Source organism: Pezoporus flaviventris, unplaced genomic scaffold, assembly GCF_033815535.1.
Source record: "Pezoporus flaviventris isolate CSIRO_AGI_PZ_B2104156 unplaced genomic scaffold, CSIRO_AGI_Pfla_v1 ptg000047l, whole genome shotgun sequence".
NCBI classification, from domain to species: Eukaryota; Metazoa; Chordata; class Aves; order Psittaciformes; family Psittacidae; genus Pezoporus; species Pezoporus flaviventris.
The window spans coordinates 16,070,956-16,091,000 of NW_026892595.1; the positions used below are offsets into that span (position 1 = coordinate 16,070,956).

General features: G+C 38.1%; 1 protein-coding gene across 15 annotated transcripts in view; it reads left to right on the forward strand.

The window, feature by feature from the left end:
- The window catches only part of AKAP9 (A-kinase anchoring protein 9), a 429,434-nt gene that overhangs the window by 369,004 nt on the left and 40,385 nt on the right, over nucleotides 1-20,045 (forward strand). For 12 of the 15 annotated variants that reach the window (XM_061468443.1, XM_061468440.1, XM_061468444.1 and 9 more), the window contains 10 exons: nucleotides 1,815-1,920; nucleotides 2,278-2,476; nucleotides 7,100-7,196; nucleotides 7,870-7,962; nucleotides 9,175-9,540; nucleotides 10,501-10,725; nucleotides 12,293-12,433; nucleotides 12,987-13,090; nucleotides 13,840-14,045; nucleotides 19,765-19,830. In XM_061468443.1, coding sequence (XP_061324427.1) covers nucleotides 1,815-1,920; nucleotides 2,278-2,476; nucleotides 7,100-7,196; nucleotides 7,870-7,962; nucleotides 9,175-9,540; nucleotides 10,501-10,725; nucleotides 12,293-12,433; nucleotides 12,987-13,090; nucleotides 13,840-14,045; nucleotides 19,765-19,830 — 1,603 coding nt within the window. The remainder of the gene's footprint in view (nucleotides 1-1,814; nucleotides 1,921-2,277; nucleotides 2,477-7,099; nucleotides 7,197-7,869; nucleotides 7,963-9,174; nucleotides 9,541-10,500; nucleotides 10,726-12,292; nucleotides 12,434-12,986; nucleotides 13,091-13,839; nucleotides 14,046-19,764; nucleotides 19,831-20,045) is intronic. The other 3 variants (XM_061468449.1, XM_061468450.1, XM_061468453.1) reach the window with 2 other exon arrangements.

The following is a 20,045-nucleotide window of genomic DNA, read 5'->3' on the forward strand; positions in this document are numbered from 1 at the left end:
CAGGCAATGGTTTGGTAAAATGGAGAAAGCTGCCCAGGTCACAGAATTGTGACAATGGCTGAGCTTAGAAGGCACCTCTGGAGTTCATGTAATCCAGCCACTGGCACAAAGCAGCTAGAGGAGATTGCCCAGGACTATGTCCAGCCGAATTTTTAGTGTCTCCAAGGATGAGGACTCCACAGACCCAGTGGGCAGCCTTGTCTTCCTCAGGTTACACATTCCCAGCTCTCTTAGCCTATCGCTCTAAGACGCGTGCTCCAAGCCTCCCATCTTCTTTGTGACCCTCGACTGGACTCATGCCAGTATATTTGTTTCTCTCTTCTACTGGGAGTACTGCACTTGACCCAGCACTCCACATGTGTCTCACCAGTAGAGAGGAAGGATCACCTCCGTCAGCCTCATGGGAAATGGTCTTCCTAATGCAGCCCAGGAAGTTATTGGACTTTTGTCCTAATAGCACATTGATGGTTCCTGTTCAACTTGGCGCTCACCAAGGCCCTCAGGGTCCTTTTCCTTTCAGCCAGTCCATTCTCTGCATGTACTGATGCACAGGGCTATTCCTCTCTAGGTTGCAGGAGCTGTCATTTGCCTTTGTTGAACGTCATAAGGCTCCTCTCAGCCCGTTTCTGTGGCCTCTTAAGGTCTCTTGAAACAGCAGCACAACCATCTGGTGTTATCCCAGTTTTGTATAGTCTGCAAATCTTCTGAGGGTGCACTGTTGTCTCATTGTCCAGGACATTAATGAAAAGGTTAAACAGTATTGGCTTTGCTATTGACCCATTAGGTACACCACTAGTTATTGGCTTAAAGCTGGACCCTGTGCCACTGATGACAACCATTTGAGCTGAGCCATTCAGCTAGTTTTCAGTCACCATCCCCATCAGTTTGCTATGAACATGTAGTGGGAGCTGGTGTCAAAAGGTTGGTCAGGTATGATTTTTTCTGTCATAAATCCATACTCACTGCTCCCAAATGGAGAAACTTCTCAGCTTTGTATTCTGGGAAATGATTTCCAGGATTATTTGATCCATCACCTTCCCAGAGATCAAAATGAGGTTGACTTGCCTGTAGTTCCTCAAATCTTCCTTCTTTCTCTTCTTGAAGGTAGGACTGCTTTTATCTAGTCCTCAGAAATCCCTCAGTCACCTTGACTCTTCAAGGATAATTGAGAATGGCCTCGCAGGAACATAGACTAGCTCCTTCGTCACTCCTTGCTGTATCCCATCAGCAACCACCACATAGTTCATGTCCAGTTTGTTCCCTAACCTTATCCTCCTCCACCATGGTTGTCTTGCTTGCTTTGAGATTCTACACTGATCTTGGGGCTTTGGGATTCCTAAAGACAAATTTTATTAGTAAATTTGAGGTTAGGTACTTCCATGTGTTAAATAGAGTACACTGACCAATTCTAGCTAGAGATGCTTGCAGGTCATGTGTATTGATGGATATACATGTACAGGGGAAAAAAAAAAGAGTATGTGAAAGCTGCATTTTGGGCCTTAAGAGGGTATTGGTTACTTCCACTGCAAGGAGGAGAGGAAGACTAGTGCTTTTAGGGTCAGAGGAATTGTGACTTAGCATTTATATCCAGAGAGAGGAGTTTGAGATTTACAGTGCATGTTCTATACAGGCTGATCAACTGCCTGTAAAAGTATACTTGGTCATTCAGGCTGTAAAATGAAACACATAGTTACACTGCTTACAATCTCTTATGCATTGGCCACCAATTCTTATACATTTATAATTGCAGTCAATATTTTTGCATCATTGCTAGACAAAATGTTGTCATTTATATTTGCTTTGTTATTTTTTAGGTCAAAGAACCATGGCTGTCTCCTCCAGAAAGGAGGAAAGAAGAGAAACCTAGTCATCGGGAAACAGGAAAGGAATGTCTGCAGACCACTTGGCAGGATCTAACGGGTAAAAAGATGCATATGCTTGTTTTAATCTATGTATATTCAGAGAGACAATTACTTTAAATTTTAACCAATCTATAGCTTACTACAGCTTGAAATACATGATTTTCTTAAATCTCTAAAATATTTCAGGATTAAATCTGTGAAATGGTTTTGGTTTAGTCTTTTTAGGTTTTCCACAGTTAAATTTCTGTTACCCATGAAAAATGGAAGATTAAGTTATAATTTTTCTTGTGGAAAAGTAATTGATATGATAATAGAAGGAAATATTAACCACAATAATAATTCAGTCTATCACTGCTGTTAACTTTGGAGAAAGTTAATCTCATTTATTTCCCCCCTTCAAATTACCTTCATACAGATCCTACAATTCAAGAATACTGTTTTAGGGAGATAGGAAACCATAAAACACAACTTGAAGAACAGCATACTCAAGAACTGGAACACCTCCAGTCCTATTTCCAACAGCAGCTGAAAGAAAGTGAAGAGAGATACACTACAGAGATTGTCCCTCTGCAAGATAAGCTTCATAGTGCTGGGGTATCCTCTGACCATACGAGGTATTAGTCGCTACATTGTTTTGATCCTCCAAGAGTTAAGTGTTATGAAGAAATGACATAAACAATGCAGTAGTGTAGCATTTAGAATTTACTACATTTTTATAGTTAATAGAGCAAGATTTGGTAATCAGAAGAATGTATAAACATCATTTCATATACATGAGCTTTTTAGCCGTAGTTTCAAAACTTCCAACTTAACAGGGCACTTTTAACCTTCAAAACTCCAGGCAATGTGCTTTACATCTAGAGATACCTTGTGTAGACATAGTTGCATGAAATCAATTATTTTCTGGAATGATACGTAGCGATAAAGTCTGAGGCAGAGTTGAGGCCCTCTTTAAACTTTCTGGCTTTCACGCACTCATCAGCCTTCTCCTGGCCCTGACTATGGTGGCAGTTCAAACCTGAAAGAAGTCTGAGTGTCTTGGAGGGTCCTGACAACTGTGGAGCCTCCTTCTGATCCCTCATTATTTCTTAATTCTTTAAAAAAACCCCAAACTATTAACATTTTCAAAATGCATTTTGTGAAACTGTGCTTCTGTATGTGTGTTGGCCAGGACAAGTTGTAAATACTCATATATGATTTCTAAATTACTTTAAAATGGGTTGTTAGTGTACTGATTTAATCCATGGTAGTTGTTCACATAAAATACTCAAAATTCATTTTCCGTATGTTTAATAAGCATTTATAGCAATTATTGGTACTTAGAAGAAAATTCCCACGAAGAGTTGCATTCTCTTAAGTTCAGGTTTTAAACATTAAAATTAAACTGGAGTTTTACAGGAATGTTCCTAGACCAGTACATACCTTGGTTTCTAATAGTGTAGTATGGACACCTGTCTCATAAGCTTGAAGAGGAGTGTCTTTTAATGGTGTAGTGAGTAACCTGCTGAATGATCATACATACTGCTTCTCCATGCCTCATTTGTTGCTGCATCTTTTAATCTTAAGTAGGAGTATAGCTTCAGGCCAAGCCTGGGGATTTTTTTTGGGATGTTTTAGAATCATAGAAGAGTTAGGGTTGGAAAAGACCCTAAGATCATCTAGTGCCAACCCCCCTGCCATGGGCAGGGATGCCTCACACTAAACCATGTTACCCAAGGCTCTTTCCACCCTGAACTTGAACACCGCCAGGGATGAAGCATTCACAACTTTCTTGGGCAACCCTTTCCAGTGCCTCACCACCCTCACAGGAAAGAACTTCCTCCTTATATCCAATCTAAACTTCCCCTGTTTAAATTTTAACCTGTTATCCCTTATCCTATCACTACAATCCCTAACAAAGAGTCCCTCTCCAGCATCCCTATAGGCTCCCTTCAGACTCTGGAAGGCTGCTATGAGGTCTTCACAGTATCACAGTATCACAGTATCACAGTATGTTAGAGATTGGAAGGGACCTCGAAAGATCATCTAGTCCAATCCCCCTGCCGGAGCAGGAACACCTAGATAATGTTACACAGGAATGCGTCCAGGCGGGTTTTGAATGTCTCCAGGGAAGGAGACTCCACAACCTCCCTGGGCAGCCTGTTCCAGTGTTCCGTCACCCTCACTGAGAAGAAGTTTCTTCTCAAGTTTAAGTGGAACCTCTTGTGTTCCAGTTTGTACCCATTACCCCTTGTCCTATCATTGTTTGCCACTGAGTAGAGCCTGGCTCCATCCTCGTGACACTCCCCCTTTATATATTTATAGACACTGATAAGGTCACCCCTCAGTCTCCTCTTCTCCAAACTATAGAGACCCAGCTCCCTCAGTCTTTCCTCATAAGGGAGATGTTCCACTCCCTTAATCATCTTTGTTGCCCTGCGCTGGACTCTCTCCAGCAGCTCCCTGTCCTTCTTGAACTGAGGGGCCCAGAACTGGACACAATACTCCAGATGGGGTCTCACCAGGGCAGAGTAGAGGGGAAGGAGGACCTCTCTCGACCTACTAACCACCGCCCTTCTAATACACCCCAGGATGCCATTGGCCTTCTTAGCCACAAGGGCACAGTGTTGGCTCATGGTCATCCTGTTGTCCACTAGTACCCCCAGGTCCCTCTCCCCTACACTGCTCTCTAACAGGTCATTCCCCAACCTATACTGGAACCTGGGGTTGTTCCTGCCCAGATGCAGGACTCTACACTTTCCCTTGTTATATTTCATCAAGTTACTCCCTGCCCAACTCTCCAGCCTATCCAGGTCTCGCTGGATGGCAGCACAGCCTTCTGGCGTATCAGCCACTCCTCCCAGCTTAGTGTCATCAGCAAACTTGCTGATAGTACACTCAATTCCCTCATCTAAATCATTGATGAATATATTAAATAATACTGGTCCCAGTACTGACCCTTGAGGCACTCCACTAGTTACAGGCCTCCAACTAGACTCAGCCCCATAGACTACAACTCTCTGGCTTCTCTCCTTCAGCCAGTTCGCAGTCCACCTCACTACCTGATCATCCAGTCCACACTTCCTCATTTTAGCCGCGAGGATGCTGTGGGAGACTGTGTCAAATGCTTTGCTGAGGTCAAGGTAGACCACATCCACCGCTCTGCCATCATCCATCCACCGTGTTATTTCCTCATAAAAGGCTAAGAGATTGGTCAAACATGATTTCCCCCTGGTGAAGCCATGTTGACTGCCCCTCATAACCTTCTTATCCTTGATATGCCTTAAGATGGTACCAAGGATAAGGTGTTCCATCACTTTCCCAGGGATGGAGGTGAGGCTGACCGGTCTGTAGTTACCCGGGTCCTCCTTCTTGCCCTTTTTGAAGACTGGAGTGACATTTGCTTTCCTCCAGTCCTCAGGCACCTCTCCCGTTTCCCAAGACTTGGTAAAGATGATGGAGAGTGGTCTAGCAATGACTTCCGCCAGTTCCCTCAGCACCCGCGGGTGCATCCCATCTGGACCCATGGATTTATGGATGTCCAGATTGCTCAACTGGTCTCTAACCCATTCCTCATCGACTAAGGCAAACCGCTCCGTCGACCTGACTTCATCTAAGGTCTCAGGGGTACAGGGCTCTTCAGGACTGCCCGCAGCAGAGTAGACAGAGACAAAGAAGGCATTCAGTAACTCTGCCATCTCTTTATCTTCTGTCACCAGGGCACCCATCCTGTTCATCAGTGGGCCTACATTGCCTCTGGTGTTAGTTTTGTCTGCCATGTATTTAAAAAAGCTCTTTTTGCTGTCCTTGACCCTTCTTGCCAGGTTTAATTCTAAGGATGCCTTAGTCCTCCTAGCTGCCTTCCTACATCCTCTAGCAGCAGCCTTATATTCCTCCCAAGTGGCCAGCCCCTCCTTCCATGACCTGTAAACTCTCCTCTTCCACTTGAGCATACCCAGCAATTCCCTGTTTAGCCACGCAGGTCTCTTGGCCCTCTTCCTTGACTTCCTACGTGTCGGGATGCTCCGATCTTGAGCACGGAAAAAGCAGTCCTTGAATGTCAACCAACTATCTTGGGCCCCTTTACCTTCAAGCAGCCTTGCCCATGGGATTTCCCCTAGCAATTGCTTGAAAAGGCCAAAGTTTGCCCTGCTAAAGTCCAGGGTTGCAATTCTACTTGGTATTCTACTAGTCCTGCCACACAAGATCCTGAACTCCACCATCTCGTGGTCGCTGCAACCAAGGCAGCCCTCAACCCTTACTGCTTCGACCAGATCCTCCTTGTTAGTGAGGATGAGATCCAGCAGCGCTCCTCTCCTGGTCGGCTCATCCACCATTTGCAGGAGGAAGTTATCATCCATACACTGGAGGAACCTCCTGGACTGTGGCTGGGTTGCTGAGTGGTCCTTCCAGCAAACATCAGGGAAGTTAAAATCCCCCACGACGACCACGGCCTGTGACTGTGAGGCCGCTCTCAGCCTGGAGAAGAGAAGGCTCCGTGAACAGTTACTGCTCTACATTCATCAAATTAAACATGAATGCTAAAAATAATTGGCTGCTTTTCACAGTTTAAAACATTTCAAGTGTTATAAAATTACTGCTCTGGACTCCATTTCAGAATTATCTAAAACCAGCTCCCAGATTTGAGCAAAACAAAAGCTTCATGCTCTCTGTAAAACCCCTAGTGTAGTTAGGTTGTCTCACAAACAATAAGCTTATCTTCTAACTTAATCCCATTTGTACCCTGTCTTCTAGCAAGGTATTTGTTTCTTTGTAGTAGCAGATCACAAATTCTAGAGGAGTTATATTTTTTTAGGTAGTTTGATACTGCTTCTTATGCTTTTGGCAGTGTATTTTGGTGATGTGTGGTATTATTTTGGTTTTTACTGATTTATAACATTCTGAATATATAGAGCAGTTTGCTGGAGAAGAGTCTCTGAATATATTTCAGCATTTTGTTATCTAAATATAAAATGAGTCAGATTTCTTTCTGTTTTCATATGTATGCCGCACTATATAACACAGGAATGAAAGAAAGCAGTGAATCTGTTGATAAACATCAATCTAAAAGAACCAAAATAAATATAACCACTTTCTAGATGTTTTTATGGCTTCATACACATATCCATTCTGGTTTCTCACGTATCCTTATGACTCAAAGAGGTGCTTTTGTCTTCATTTTACGATGTGTAGTTATTGAACACAAAATATTCTCAGGTAGCTTTGAATTAAGTTGTTTGTTTCTCCTGCATTTTTAGTGTATTCACAAATCCAGAAATAAAACTAAAAGAAGTCTTCAGGAAAGTGAAGTGCACTGAAAATCTTCAGCAGCAAAGAACAGATGAAGCACTGGAGGTATCATATAATTATCATCTTAGTGCTCCTTAGACTACTGTTAGTCCATGTTAGAGGATAAAGATTAAAATCTTTGCTGAGAAATATTTCTGGGAATTATGTGCAATAAAACTTATTGGTCCTGGGTTTTCCTTTTTTTTTTTAATCTTATTTGTAAGATTAAAAAAAGACATTTGGTTTGGGCTGCTTCTTACAGAAGTGGAAGAAAATTAGTGTTCAATTTCTGGGATTTCTTCAGGAGTCTTTAAAAGATCATGACTTTCCTTTAAACACTAATTAAGAAAGAAGAGCGATTTAAGTGAAACCTTAGTACTTTTGAAGTGTAGACTGCACGGTTCAGGAGAAATATTGAAAAAGTAATCCCAAAGATCTTGAAACCCAAATGTAAATGGAAGAGACCAAATACATTCCTCCCCTAGTACTGCTTGAAAACTGGCTCAAAAATTCTGCGTTTTGAAAAATAGCGATGCTGTTTTATAATGTGACCCTGTGCTTTCTCACCTGTTTTCTCTGCATTTGACAGTAAAAATAGTGCTGTAAGAAGAGTTGCTACAGACTCAAAATTTGAAGTTCAGTTTAAAGCAGAAATAAGACTTTTACCCAGTTCTTTTTTGTTACAAAAATTACATTTTTGTTGTTTGTTTTGTTGTTTTGTTTGTTTTTTTTTTTACAGATTCCTAGTGAAATTGAAATGCAGAATGATCTGGATGCTGTTCAGTTGCTAGAAAAACAGTACCAAGAAAGATTAGAAGAGGAAATAGCAAAGGTACTATTTTTATTTTGGTACTTTACATTTGTAAGATACAATAATTTTTATTTGCTATTTCTGACAATTCAGACAATTGCAATACCATATGCTAACAACCAGTCTATGATAATGCATAGTTTTTATTTGGCTCGGATGACTTTCTCTAAAACATGAAGTAAAATTAAGATTTTTATAGGTAGAATATATTAAAATGTTTGTGGATTTACTTACTTTTTTTACTTCCAAAATAGTTTTAAATTCTTTGCAGAGTGAAAAAATTTCGCTGCTTTCATTATTTCATGGCATAAATAAAAATCAAATTAACATAAATTAAACATTGGAAAAAAATTAAGGAGTGCTTCTTAAAAAAGTTTGCAGTCAGAGTTAAGAAAGTTATAGCCAGCACTGGGTAATCACATTAATTTAAGTAATCCACATTTCTGAATTGAAAGTTCCATTTCTCTCATCCGCTGCCAAGAAAACCCTTCTTTATGGGAAACGAAGTACGTGATTGGCTGTTGTTTTCCTAAGAGCCATTTAAGTTCAAAAGACAAACTCACATTTTCTTGAAAGGAAGGATTACCTATTTTCAAGTGTAACACTTCTATATTTATTATTCTAATTTTTTACACTTTTTGTAACTTACGCTATAAATGGCTGTATTCTAAATCTAGAAAAGAATGGCTCACATGATTGGAAAAGGGCTTTATTTGTATTAGAAGGAGACACTTATCAGTCACAACCAGCCTGTTGTGACTACAATTGAATCTATTTAATGCCTTTCTGGTCAAGGAAAATTCCTGTTCTGAGTGTCAAGCATATGGTTCTGCTGTCTTGATACAGCCCAAAATTTTAAGTCAGTGAAACGTTTACAAAGGATGTTTGGTTAGATAGAGAAGACTTAGCACAGCTGCACTTACGTCAGTATGCCAGGACTTTTACAAGCCACCTGATAGAATCTTTTTTTCAAAAAGAACTATATAATTCTGTGCTGAATAATGTATTTTAACTGAAAATGGCATCATAGTTTATTAAACTAATATAAATGCAGCATTTCTATATTTTGAGATGTGACTGTTGATGAGATTGGCAATGTGTCTCTGTTCTTTTACCTTTGTTTTTTTCTGGGAGAAAAGTAAATCATAGTCCAGAACTTCTAGTACTTATGTTATTGATAGTAATGAGTTTCTGTGAAGCATAAACTAATACAGTCTTTTCTTATTTATTCAGGTAATTGTGTCAATGAGTGTAGAACTTGCCAAACAAACTGAATTGTCAGGAGTTGCTAGGCAGAAGGAAGAAGCAGAAACACAAACTGTATATCAACAGGGAATGCATTTTGAAATCAAAAAGCAATATAGTGAAGAAGAGGTTGACAGCCCTTTCAGAAAAGCAATAGGAAAAGAGAATAAGAATGAAGAATTGAAGTCACTTTGCAAGGAACTCAGTGAAGAGTCTGGTGAGATCAGCTCGCTTGGAGAACAGCTTCATCCTAATAGCAAGCCTAGTTGTGTACTAGGACAGACCACACATGAATCAGTGATTTCTGAAGAACTTCTGTCTCATGTCAAAGGTCTTACAGCAGAAGTAACACCAGTAAGTGTTCTTAAGAAAATAATTGGCAGTGTGTAACACCGTATCTGAATAATCTTTCCAATGCATTTACGCTTCATTTCAATGGGAAAAACGAATATGGCAGAGAAAGAAATGAAGATGAAAATTTCATTTAAGTATTTTCCTTTCAAAGGGGTGGCAGCTTTAAACCTGAATTATCTACCGTTCTTTCCTTGTGTTCTGCCTGACTACCATAATATTATGTTATGCTGTGAGGAAAGGAATATGACACTGGCTACATGAAAATAGATTATTCCATTTCATGGATACAACTGTATTGCAAGCCATAAATTGTATTAAGGCTTTTCATAAGCTAGGCTATATTCTAGTGTTTATACAAGGAACATATTACAAATAGTGCTTAAAGAGTTTGAGTCCCTTGTGATAAAGGATATCAGATGAACACAGAAATTATAAAAGTATTATCTAAAATATACAGATAACATTTCACAAACGTGGGGTGGGGGTAAGGTTGAATAAATACGGTAAAAAGCAGTCATAAATTTTGACTCCATGTTTTCATCCTCAGCTTTTTTGAAGCAAAAATTACACTTTCAAATTGTATAGCAGTTAAACATTCTGATTTTGTATTATCTTGACAGTGACAAAATGTAATATTCCTGTTTTGAATTATACTGCTGTCTCAAACTTCTGTTATTATACACATACTCACACACATATGTGTCTGCCACTCTATTTTCTGATGAGATTCCCACCAACTAAAAAGCATGAGTTAAAGTAACACTGTTCACAGTTACTTCTGAAAACTTGTCTTTTAAATTGAGAATAATTCTAAGCTTGGACCTTCCAGGAAGCAGGCACCAAGATAATGCTTTCATGATGGCTACTTCAATTTCTGAAAGTTATTTTCTAAAATTTATTTAAATACTTACTAGAGACTGTTATTGGACATAAAATGCTAAAATAATTCCAATATTTCAGCGCTATGGTGAGATGACAGCATCAGACACAGAAACATCAAGTCAGCTGTTGTTATATGAGGAACGTTTGGAAGACATGAGACAAGAACTGGTACGGCAATATCAGGAACATCAACAGGCAACGGAATTACTGAGGCAAGGACACATGCAGCAAATGGAACGTCAAAAAGAAAATCAAGAGCAACTCTTAGCAGAGCTTGAGAGTCTTAAAGTGCAATTAGCTGAGGTAATATGGAGTTTAACTCATGTTAACTCATTGAGTAACAAAGGGACAGCAGGCAGATTTATATTTATTTATACTTGTATCCCTTGAAATAGAGGCACACGCGTATTTGCTGTATGCGTGTATACATACCCATGTGTGTGCACACACATTATCTATTTGTGTGTGTATATATGCAAACACATATGCATATATGTAAAGGGCATATTTCTCATTTTCAAAGTTCAGTCAGTGATGGATCAGTTTTGAATTCTGTAAACCTGGAGAAAACCTGCAGTGTTGCATAGCAGCCAGAAGAGCGAGGGAGCGAGTGTAGGTGCTGCATTGTAAACCATGCCACCTTGCACAGATACATGGCCTTGCACAGGATACAGGCTAACATCTGTTTACATAAATGAAGCCACCAGCCATGGCTAGAGATACTATAAATAGTGTATAATTCTTCATTTTTTCCTCATCCCCACTTTAAGTCTGAACTTGAACAGTATTGGTGGCTTACCCCATTTTTCTGGTGGTTTTTTTTTTTTTTTTGCATGGGAGATGAAGTTGTTAGACTGTTGGAATAAAAAAAGATCTGAGATTTGGTGGGAAACACCGCTGTTTCTTTGCCTTTAAACTTAACTTGCGGTCACTCTGCACCAGTTCAAAGCCTATGGCAGGTATTGTAATGAAACTCAATAATTTACCTTAATTATTAAGTCTTCAAAAATGTTCTTTATAGCCTTGCCTTCAAGGATTTCTTCCGTCAAGAAGCAAAGTAAACATGAATGAAGAATGTGTCTTGCTCTGATTTACATTCAGCAATGTAACATTACAGAAGTGCATGTAAAAACAGTAATCAGTGAATTCTAAAACAGACCTTTATGTTCCTTCAGACCTTATCCAAACCTGGTCCTGTTCTGTTTGTTTCGGCTCAGTGAGATGGGTAATCTAGAGAGCTAGTTACTTGTATCCTCAGTGTCTTTTCCAGCAGTGTCAGGTGTATGATTCTCCTAAATGCTCAGTAGGTGTCTACCTGATAAATCTTTCAGTATATGCAACCTTTCTCATTTTATCTCTTTGTCAATTTGCAATTTCATCTTTCATCAGGGGTTGCAAATTCCTGAAACTAGTTAAAAGCATTAAGTAGAACTTATGCTGCTGGCTTTATTCCAGTTTTTAATGCCAAGGATGTTTATCCATAAAAACTGCAGGGGAATGTGTATGCTGTGTTTAAGCCATGAACACTTCTAGGTCTTGTAAAAGAGAGTGTGTCTAGGGTTATTATAAAAATAATTTTCATCTGATTTTTCTTGTGCAAAACATCTAATAACCAGAAATTCCTTCCAGTTTTTGTTGTGACCTCTGTGTTTTATAAAGCACATAAAAACGCTGTTAAAATCTTGAAGATGTAAGATGCCAAGAGTATTTATTAGCTTTATTTCATTATATAAAGCTTTCAATGTCTTTGTAACCGTATAAAGAGGTGTGTTGCATTGTGCAAAATATGTAAAAAATTAGAAGTGACAGCACTCACTAATACTCAGAAGCTTAAAATATCGTGTGTGCCTCTCTAACACTTCTTTTGTAGCATGTCTCAATGGAGAATGACAGCCTGGTTGCAGAGAGAGAGAGAATGCTTTTAGAAGAACTGGAATCATTAAAACAACATTCTGCTTCCGGAAGAGAGAAGCTGGCTTGTGAGCTTCAAAACAACAGCACACAAACAGAGGTAAATATGGACTTTGACTTTCTTGGCAGCTGTGGCATGTCAAACCGGTAGGGTTTCTTTTTGCTGTTAATCTTTTTGTGTAACATATTTTCCTAAAAGATGTTGGGTATTGCTTAAACAGAACAGTTTTAAGAATCAAAAGGTGGTACTGATAGGCATATTTTCTATTTTTTTCACTTCAGGTAAGCAGAAAGTAGTTTAACAGCTTGAAGGTGGGGTTTGTTACTGAAGCTGTTTGCCTAGGTAAAGTCACATTTTCATATTGCTATAGCAACACCAACAGAAAATCCAAGGACTGTTTATTCAGCATAACAAAGTTCTAATAGGCCCTGCCTTTGATTTCCTGTTTTGTTTTTATTTGGTTTAGTTAATTTTTCCACACTGGGAGAGTATTTCTTGATCTGCAATTTGGTGCAGAAGTTTTATTCACAAAACACAACTAATTTAGGTTTTCAGTTTTGTATTCTACTGCATACAAGAAGAATATGTTGACTTTGGCATGACAGGATTTCTGTTCTTTTTGTCTTCTCTCCCTCTGCAAAAACTTACTCAGAATGAAAATGAAAACCCAAACGACGTGAGAGAGCAGATCTTTGAGCATGAAGATGGAGGAAGAAAGCCTGATGAAACATCTTCAGCTCTTCTTTCTAAAGAAAGGTGCTTAGAACTGTTAAGAAAACATTTATTTTTTTTTTTTTATTTTGATAATCATGTTCTTCTTGTTAAATTGATAATATTTATAAGCTTTATCCTGACTGCTGATGTAATTTTTCATTCTAAATAACCATATTTCTAAGCTTACATACTTTAGATTAAGCAATGTTGGGCTTTTTATAAAGCCCAACAATGTAATGGCATAGAAGATGAGACAAATGTTAGTCTGTTTTACTGTGTCTTTCATATTACACTTGTGTACAATCATTTATATAATTTATACATATGTATGTGCATACACGTTGTATGTACATACATGAAATAAGCTTATATGACTATGATCGTTGTAAATAAGCTTATATGAATATGATTGTTGTATTTGATAATACTTTTTGACTGTTCTGTAACATTTTGATCTGTGTAGTGGAACAATCTTTTTAACTGTCACTTCGAGAAAACAGTAAATTTATAATGAATCCCAGGCAAACAGACCTCTGTTTTAAAAGAATAACTAGTTAAAAAAGCAAGGTAAAGTAGAACTATTGATAAACAGTTTGACTTTTTACGTATTTTGTAAAAAGAATTGAATTCTAACACAAATGTGCTTTAATATTTATGTATATGATGTGGTTTTAGTCTTAAAGAAATCATTTAAACTGCAAATCTTTCCTTGTTGCAAGGGTGTATAAGGGATTAAAAAACACTTTGAAAGCAGAGGAAAATCAAAGGACTGATTAGTCTTTGTCCTGCAGGCATGTTTTTCAGAAGGCTAATGAAAAACTCATGAAGATACTTTTAGAAGTTGTGAAGACAACTGTGGCAATGGAGGAGACAATTGGTCGCCATGTGCTTGGGTTACTGGATCAGTCTGGGAAAGGCCAGCCTTCCAAACCAGCTGGATGGGGAACAGAGATAGAGGAATCAGTAAAACCCTGTATCAGTGTGGGGTATGAAAAAGGTAATGGCTGTATGGTTTTGCATACTTTCATTATAGATTTAAATAACCTTTAGTTTTGAAATTTTTAATCAAAAATAGAGTCTTAACTATTTTTTTTATTTGAATGCATATGACATCTCTACTTAAGAGACTATTTATGGAGTTGTCTGCGTCATGCCACAAGACAGTTACAACACATTATCTAGGGTCCTGTTTCAAAGCCTGCAATGGAATGGAAAAGTGATTGAGAAAACCAAAAAAGTATGTTCCCATGGAAGGATGCAAAGAGAAAGAGAATTAAACATAGCTCCGTGGTATTTTCCACCAACTTTACACCTTCCTCTGTGTGTATGGGGAGTGGGAGCTAGTGTCAAAGGCTGTATCCCTACTAGTGCACTAAGTGTACATAGGGATGTTGCTGCTCACTGAGGCCAGCTGGCATGGGGCAGCCTGTATATATATATATATATATATATATATATATATATATATATGCTTGAGGCCTTCCTTAGCCTTCTAAAGAGGGTGATTGCATGCAAATAGCCTTTGAGAAACAGTTCCAGGAACTTTCTGTCAGGATTTGCCAATCAGCTGTTTGGAGGAGTGCTAGTTAGGACAAGCCTAAAAGGAGCATTTTAATGTACTTAGTTGCTTATCAGTGTCCAAGAACTGTCTCAGGTTTAATCTTTTGTGATTGTACTAGGATAGTGTCTGTCCAGTTTACACATGGAAAAGACATTTGTACTTGAGCCCACCACGTTTCTGTGATGCCTATTACATCATACCCCTGCAGACGTACACACATCTCTAATTCCTCTTGTTTGTTCCCCATGCTACAGGCCTTTGTATAGAGGCATCTGAGCCGAGCTCCATATGAAGCTGGCTTATTGGCTGGAGCGGCTGGAATACCTGCTTTGCTCTGAGCATTTATTATAGGTGCTGGCAACTGACTGGGTGTGTTGGGATGGAATGATGCCCCCCTCTCCCAACACATCTAGTTTAATAATAATAGTAATATATACAGAACTGCACGTACAAAGGGCTAATACATTAACATTGCCCTTCAGTACTCTCATATGTGCTTGCTCTGCATGTGCATGTACAATACACAATACATTCATTTTCTTTTTGCTTGTTCCTGTACACAAGTACAGTGTGTGTACTTGTATGTGTCACTAATTATTGTAAAGAACTATTCATAATACGCATTATTTGCATTACATATATGCACAGTTTTTAAAGTGCCATTATTTGGTATTTTGGGTGTGTACAATACAGACTTATGCTTGGCTTTCATAACACAACTGTCTAAATGCACAACAGGCCCTGTAATTGGAATGTATTGTTGATTTCGTGTGAAATCTTCTGATGACAGCGTACTCTTGTAAATAAACAAGACCTCTCTTTATTCCATTCTGCTAGTGATGAAGGTTGCCTGTTCTAACTCTTCTGCTTGCTGTTAGTGTATTTTGAAGAGGCATGTAAGGTTTTACTATTCTGTAGCAAAGAAATGTCTGCTATTGGAATGCCCTTCTTTGGTATTTGAGTGGCATTCAAGCTGTCCCTTTCGAAATGATCCAGTAGCAGCCTTGCTGTGTACATTGCTCTGACACTGGGGTGAGGATAACCTTAGTAAGAGTCATGTGGTTCCATCAGTAGAAGTATTTGGTCCTTCTTCAAGAGGAATTAGATGACAAATTCTGCTAATGTTTTCAGCAACAGGACTGTTGCTGTTAATTTCCTATACTTCTACTGAATGGCCTGAGAGAACATGAGCTTTTAAAAGTTTTTTGCCGTTGTTTTCTGGAAGTGAGAAATAGGTAGACACTACTTTTGTATTTTAACCTGTGCATGTTGCTGTATCTAACACCTAGCCAAACAGATGTTCATAGCATCATAGAATGCTTTCAGTCGGAAGGGACCTTAAAAATCATATAGTTCCAACCCCCCTGCCATGTGCAGGACATCTTCCACTAGACTGCTTCCTTTTTAATTATTTACAAAATTTATAGGAATAAATTTGTACCAATGCAAATGTAATAATAAAATAGAAAATAAAAAATAAAGTGTTTATTAATGAAGTTGAATTCTCACTGACCTTCTCAACATAATCTGTATTTATTGACAAACAAAACTCAGCTTACTGTTTTTGCCAGGTTTCAGCATTTTAAAAAGCTGAATCGTTAAGGTCACATACTTAACAACCACAACCTTGATTTATAGAGTGTATAGAGGTTTATCTGAGACCTTGTCTAAGTCATTGGCTATCACAGGATTTTATTTCTAGCAGAGTGAGTAAAGTTCAAATTTCAGTCATAAAGCATATCATTGGAAATGAGCAGCATTTGTGTAAAGTAAGCTGGTGAGTTAATTCTGCCTGGAGATTTGGGTCAGGAATCAGGATGACAGAGCCAGGAGGCGTTGCTCTACTCTTCCCTCAGATGTTGTACCTTAGGGGGAATTGTAGCACTGCAGATTGCTCTGGAGAAGCCTGTGTGGTTATGGCATTTGTTGTAAAACACTTTACCTGCTTTCTGAGCTCCTTGTTTCTGAACAGTATATCAGGAACAAGGTAGTAAATGGCTTTATATACTGACCCACCATAAAAATTGTTTTGTTTTGTTTTCAGCTTGTAACCCCTAACCTTAATTTTTTAGTGGAATCCCAGGGGTAAACTTAGATACTAGTTCTGCATGATGCAAAGTATGTTTTGCTTCAGAAGTGTCAGTTGACAGTTCACAAACAACTTACGTATCTGAAACTTGTAAACACTATATAATTAAGCACTTTTCTTAAGATTTAGTGGACCATGGTATCTGACGTGATGAATTGCAATTCCTGGCAAAGGAAACAATATGAGCTTTTGTTGGTTTGGGGTTTCTTTTTTGTTACTACACAAGGAAAAGACATTTTTACTTGAGCCAGTTACATTCTGTTTATTATTTTGAGTGGACTGAAAAAGAAAATTGGGAAACAGAAAATTTGGTTTTAATTCTACTGGGATGGAAGAATGAAAAGCGTTCTAAGGATTAGTAAAATCAGGGTTAGGAATACAACTGCCAGGGGTGGTTAATAAGCTTGACAACTTTTCTATTTCTTGCTTCTACCACTGAAAATCTTCCAGCAAGATACTGTGTACTAGGGCCATTTTCAGGGGAAAAAGATAGAGAGATTTTCACTTTGCAGTTAGGAAGACATTTAACATGAACTCCTGTTCTTACATGCTGTTTTATATAAGTTATAGGCATGTACATTTATGATTTGCCATTGATTTTTCTATTTGACTTGCCAACCTTACAGTATAAACAGAATTATTACAGGGTGAATTTGGTACTTTATGGTTTTCCTTGTTTATCTTTGAGAGTAAAGTTTAAATGTTCCAAATTATACTTTAGATGACAACTCTTTTTCTTTCCCTCATTTGTTTATAGTTACATTTCAGGTAAATTATGATATTATGAGATTTTTCATGTAATAAAATTATATTGTTACATTGATTTATTTTGCATTTATCCGGAAGAAATGGAAGCAAATTACAAAAGAACTGACATAGCAAAACAGGAGTTTAAAGTCTTGTCATGCCTTCTTGGAGGCCAAACTGTACTGTTCTTGTCATTGGCAAGAAGTAGTAATAATATTTGTAATACTAGTAATGTAAGAGACATATTCTGGACCTGGCTTTTGAAATAATTACGTTCTGAGCAGGCATCAGTGTTTTAAGCCTATTATGTTTTAAGTTTCCAGACAGCCAGAAGTTTAGATGGTTTTGTAACACACTACACAGTTCTGCAGTTATTCTGTATAAAGTTTATTTTTCCATTTGATATGCACTCATCATTGCACAATTCAACTGTACTACTTGAGCAAATGATTTGCTAAAATGTAAAGGTTATGGGACATGAATTATGAGTTAAGCCTGAGAAGGAAGACAGGGACATTACATAGATAATTTGTACTCCATCAGGAAAGAATTAGCTTGTGCAATAACTAATATGTTGATTGTTTTATCTTGTTTATAGCTGTGCTACTGTACTGTGGGCTTTTATTTGGTGAGATCTCTGAAGCTAAGCAGGGTCTTACCTGGTCAGTACTTAAGATGGGTGGCCTCCAAAGAGCATCAGGTGCTGCAGTAAGTGTGTCGGTGGCTCAGTAGGGAATATGTTTTCCTTCAACTCAGCCTTTAACTACCTTGGCACAGCATTTGGAAATACGTATGCTGCTGGATGTCCATCTTAAATGAAGGTCCTTTCTACTCTGAGGATATTAAAGCTTTTGTATCACTATTGGTATTTTGAGACACCCAGAACCAACCCAAATTTGGGTGTTGAGAGATCAGAATGCTATTGAATAAAAAATGTGCAATTGTTAATTTTGCAGCCTTCCTTACACTGCAGGGGGGGTGAAATATTAGGATGTTATGGGGAAGCTTTTGTGCTGTACAATTCCATTGGGAATCTTTAGTGTGCTGGCAGAGAATAACTGCCAGCTACTGCTAGGGTGACTCCACTGTAGCAGTTTGTTCCAAAGTGCAGTATTAAAAGTGCTTTGAAATCCTGTGTAGATGAAAGGTGCCATGTGAATGTGTATTCTATTCATCCGGTAATTCATTCCATTCATGCATATAGTGTGCCTCTGTTTTTTCCCTTTGGAGTGTGAAAATAGTTTGTAACGTTATATCCCACATACCTAAAAGGAGATATGAAACAGTAATGATGTAACTAGAAGAAAAAAATTACCAAGTACATCTGCATTTTAAAAATCTTAGCAATTGTAAAATAAAAGTAAACAAAATGAAACCTTTCTAAATTAAAATCCCTCTAGATTACTTCGTTGTATATGGGTCATATATATACAAGCTGCATCTATAGTGAAATAAGTGTGTAGATATTATTATCAGAATGTTTGCAGGTATATTAAGCAAGCCAGGTGGTTAATCATGTTGCAAGTTGTTAAAAAAAATAAAAACAAACCTGAAAACTAGAATCTGACTTCCTTGCTAGGTTCAAACAACATCAACAACAAGATTTCCAGTGTTATTTGTATGCCTGGTTAAGAGGCAAGAGCAAGTATAAGGAAATTGTGTCTAACGTGTACTGACTACAGTTTTTAAAGACAATTTTGTAAAATTGACCAATTATAATTTCATTACAATCTCTGTAACTAAACAAACTGTTCCGGTTCAGCAGTCACAATTCATAGAGAAACCAGGAACTTAAATTCAGAGATTACGGAGTATTGCAACTTTACTGCTAAACAGGTATTGACCAGTCTTAACTCATTTAGTCATACTGCTGTTTCCCAAAAATAAGGTGGATTTTTTTTTTTTGAAAACCAAAACCAAGATCTAATTGTTGAAAAAAACCCAACACAAAAACAAAGCACAAAAACATTGCATTGATTTTAAATCTATTTCAGAAATGTACTTCATTAAAATAAACTGTCATTTTAAAAACTTTCCACAGTAGCATTTATTTTGACGTTTCAAGTCAGACAGCCTAATGGCATAACACTTCTTCATTTTTGAAGCACAATACCAACAATAGTTATCCACTGTTGTAATGTTGCTACTGTATTGCTATTTCATGCTGAAAGCATGATTTTTAAACACTTCAGGAGTTTGCTTGCACTTGTCATGCTTAAATAACAGCCCTGAATTCTAAATATGGCAAAATTACTGTTTTCTAGATTAATTTCTATCAGTTTAATACCATAGGCAAATTTTGTGTTTCCTGCTTTTCAGACAGAATGGTAAATGCCCTTAAACTGTATCAGACCTCAGGAAGGCTGAGCAGCAGGCAGGTGCCAGGTGGCCTACCAGTAGGGACAGTTACAGTCCTCTGCATTGTCCTGGTTTTGTTCGGCTACTCATTTTAATCAATTTTCAGTTTATTAATAATAGTGCTGAATTTTTGATGTTATGTATTCTAGTCTGCCCTGAGAAGTTGTCTGAATTATGTGCGTGTCTTTCCCTTTACTCACTTGAGGCTGTGCTTTTGAATCACTACTTGAATAGTTAGTGTT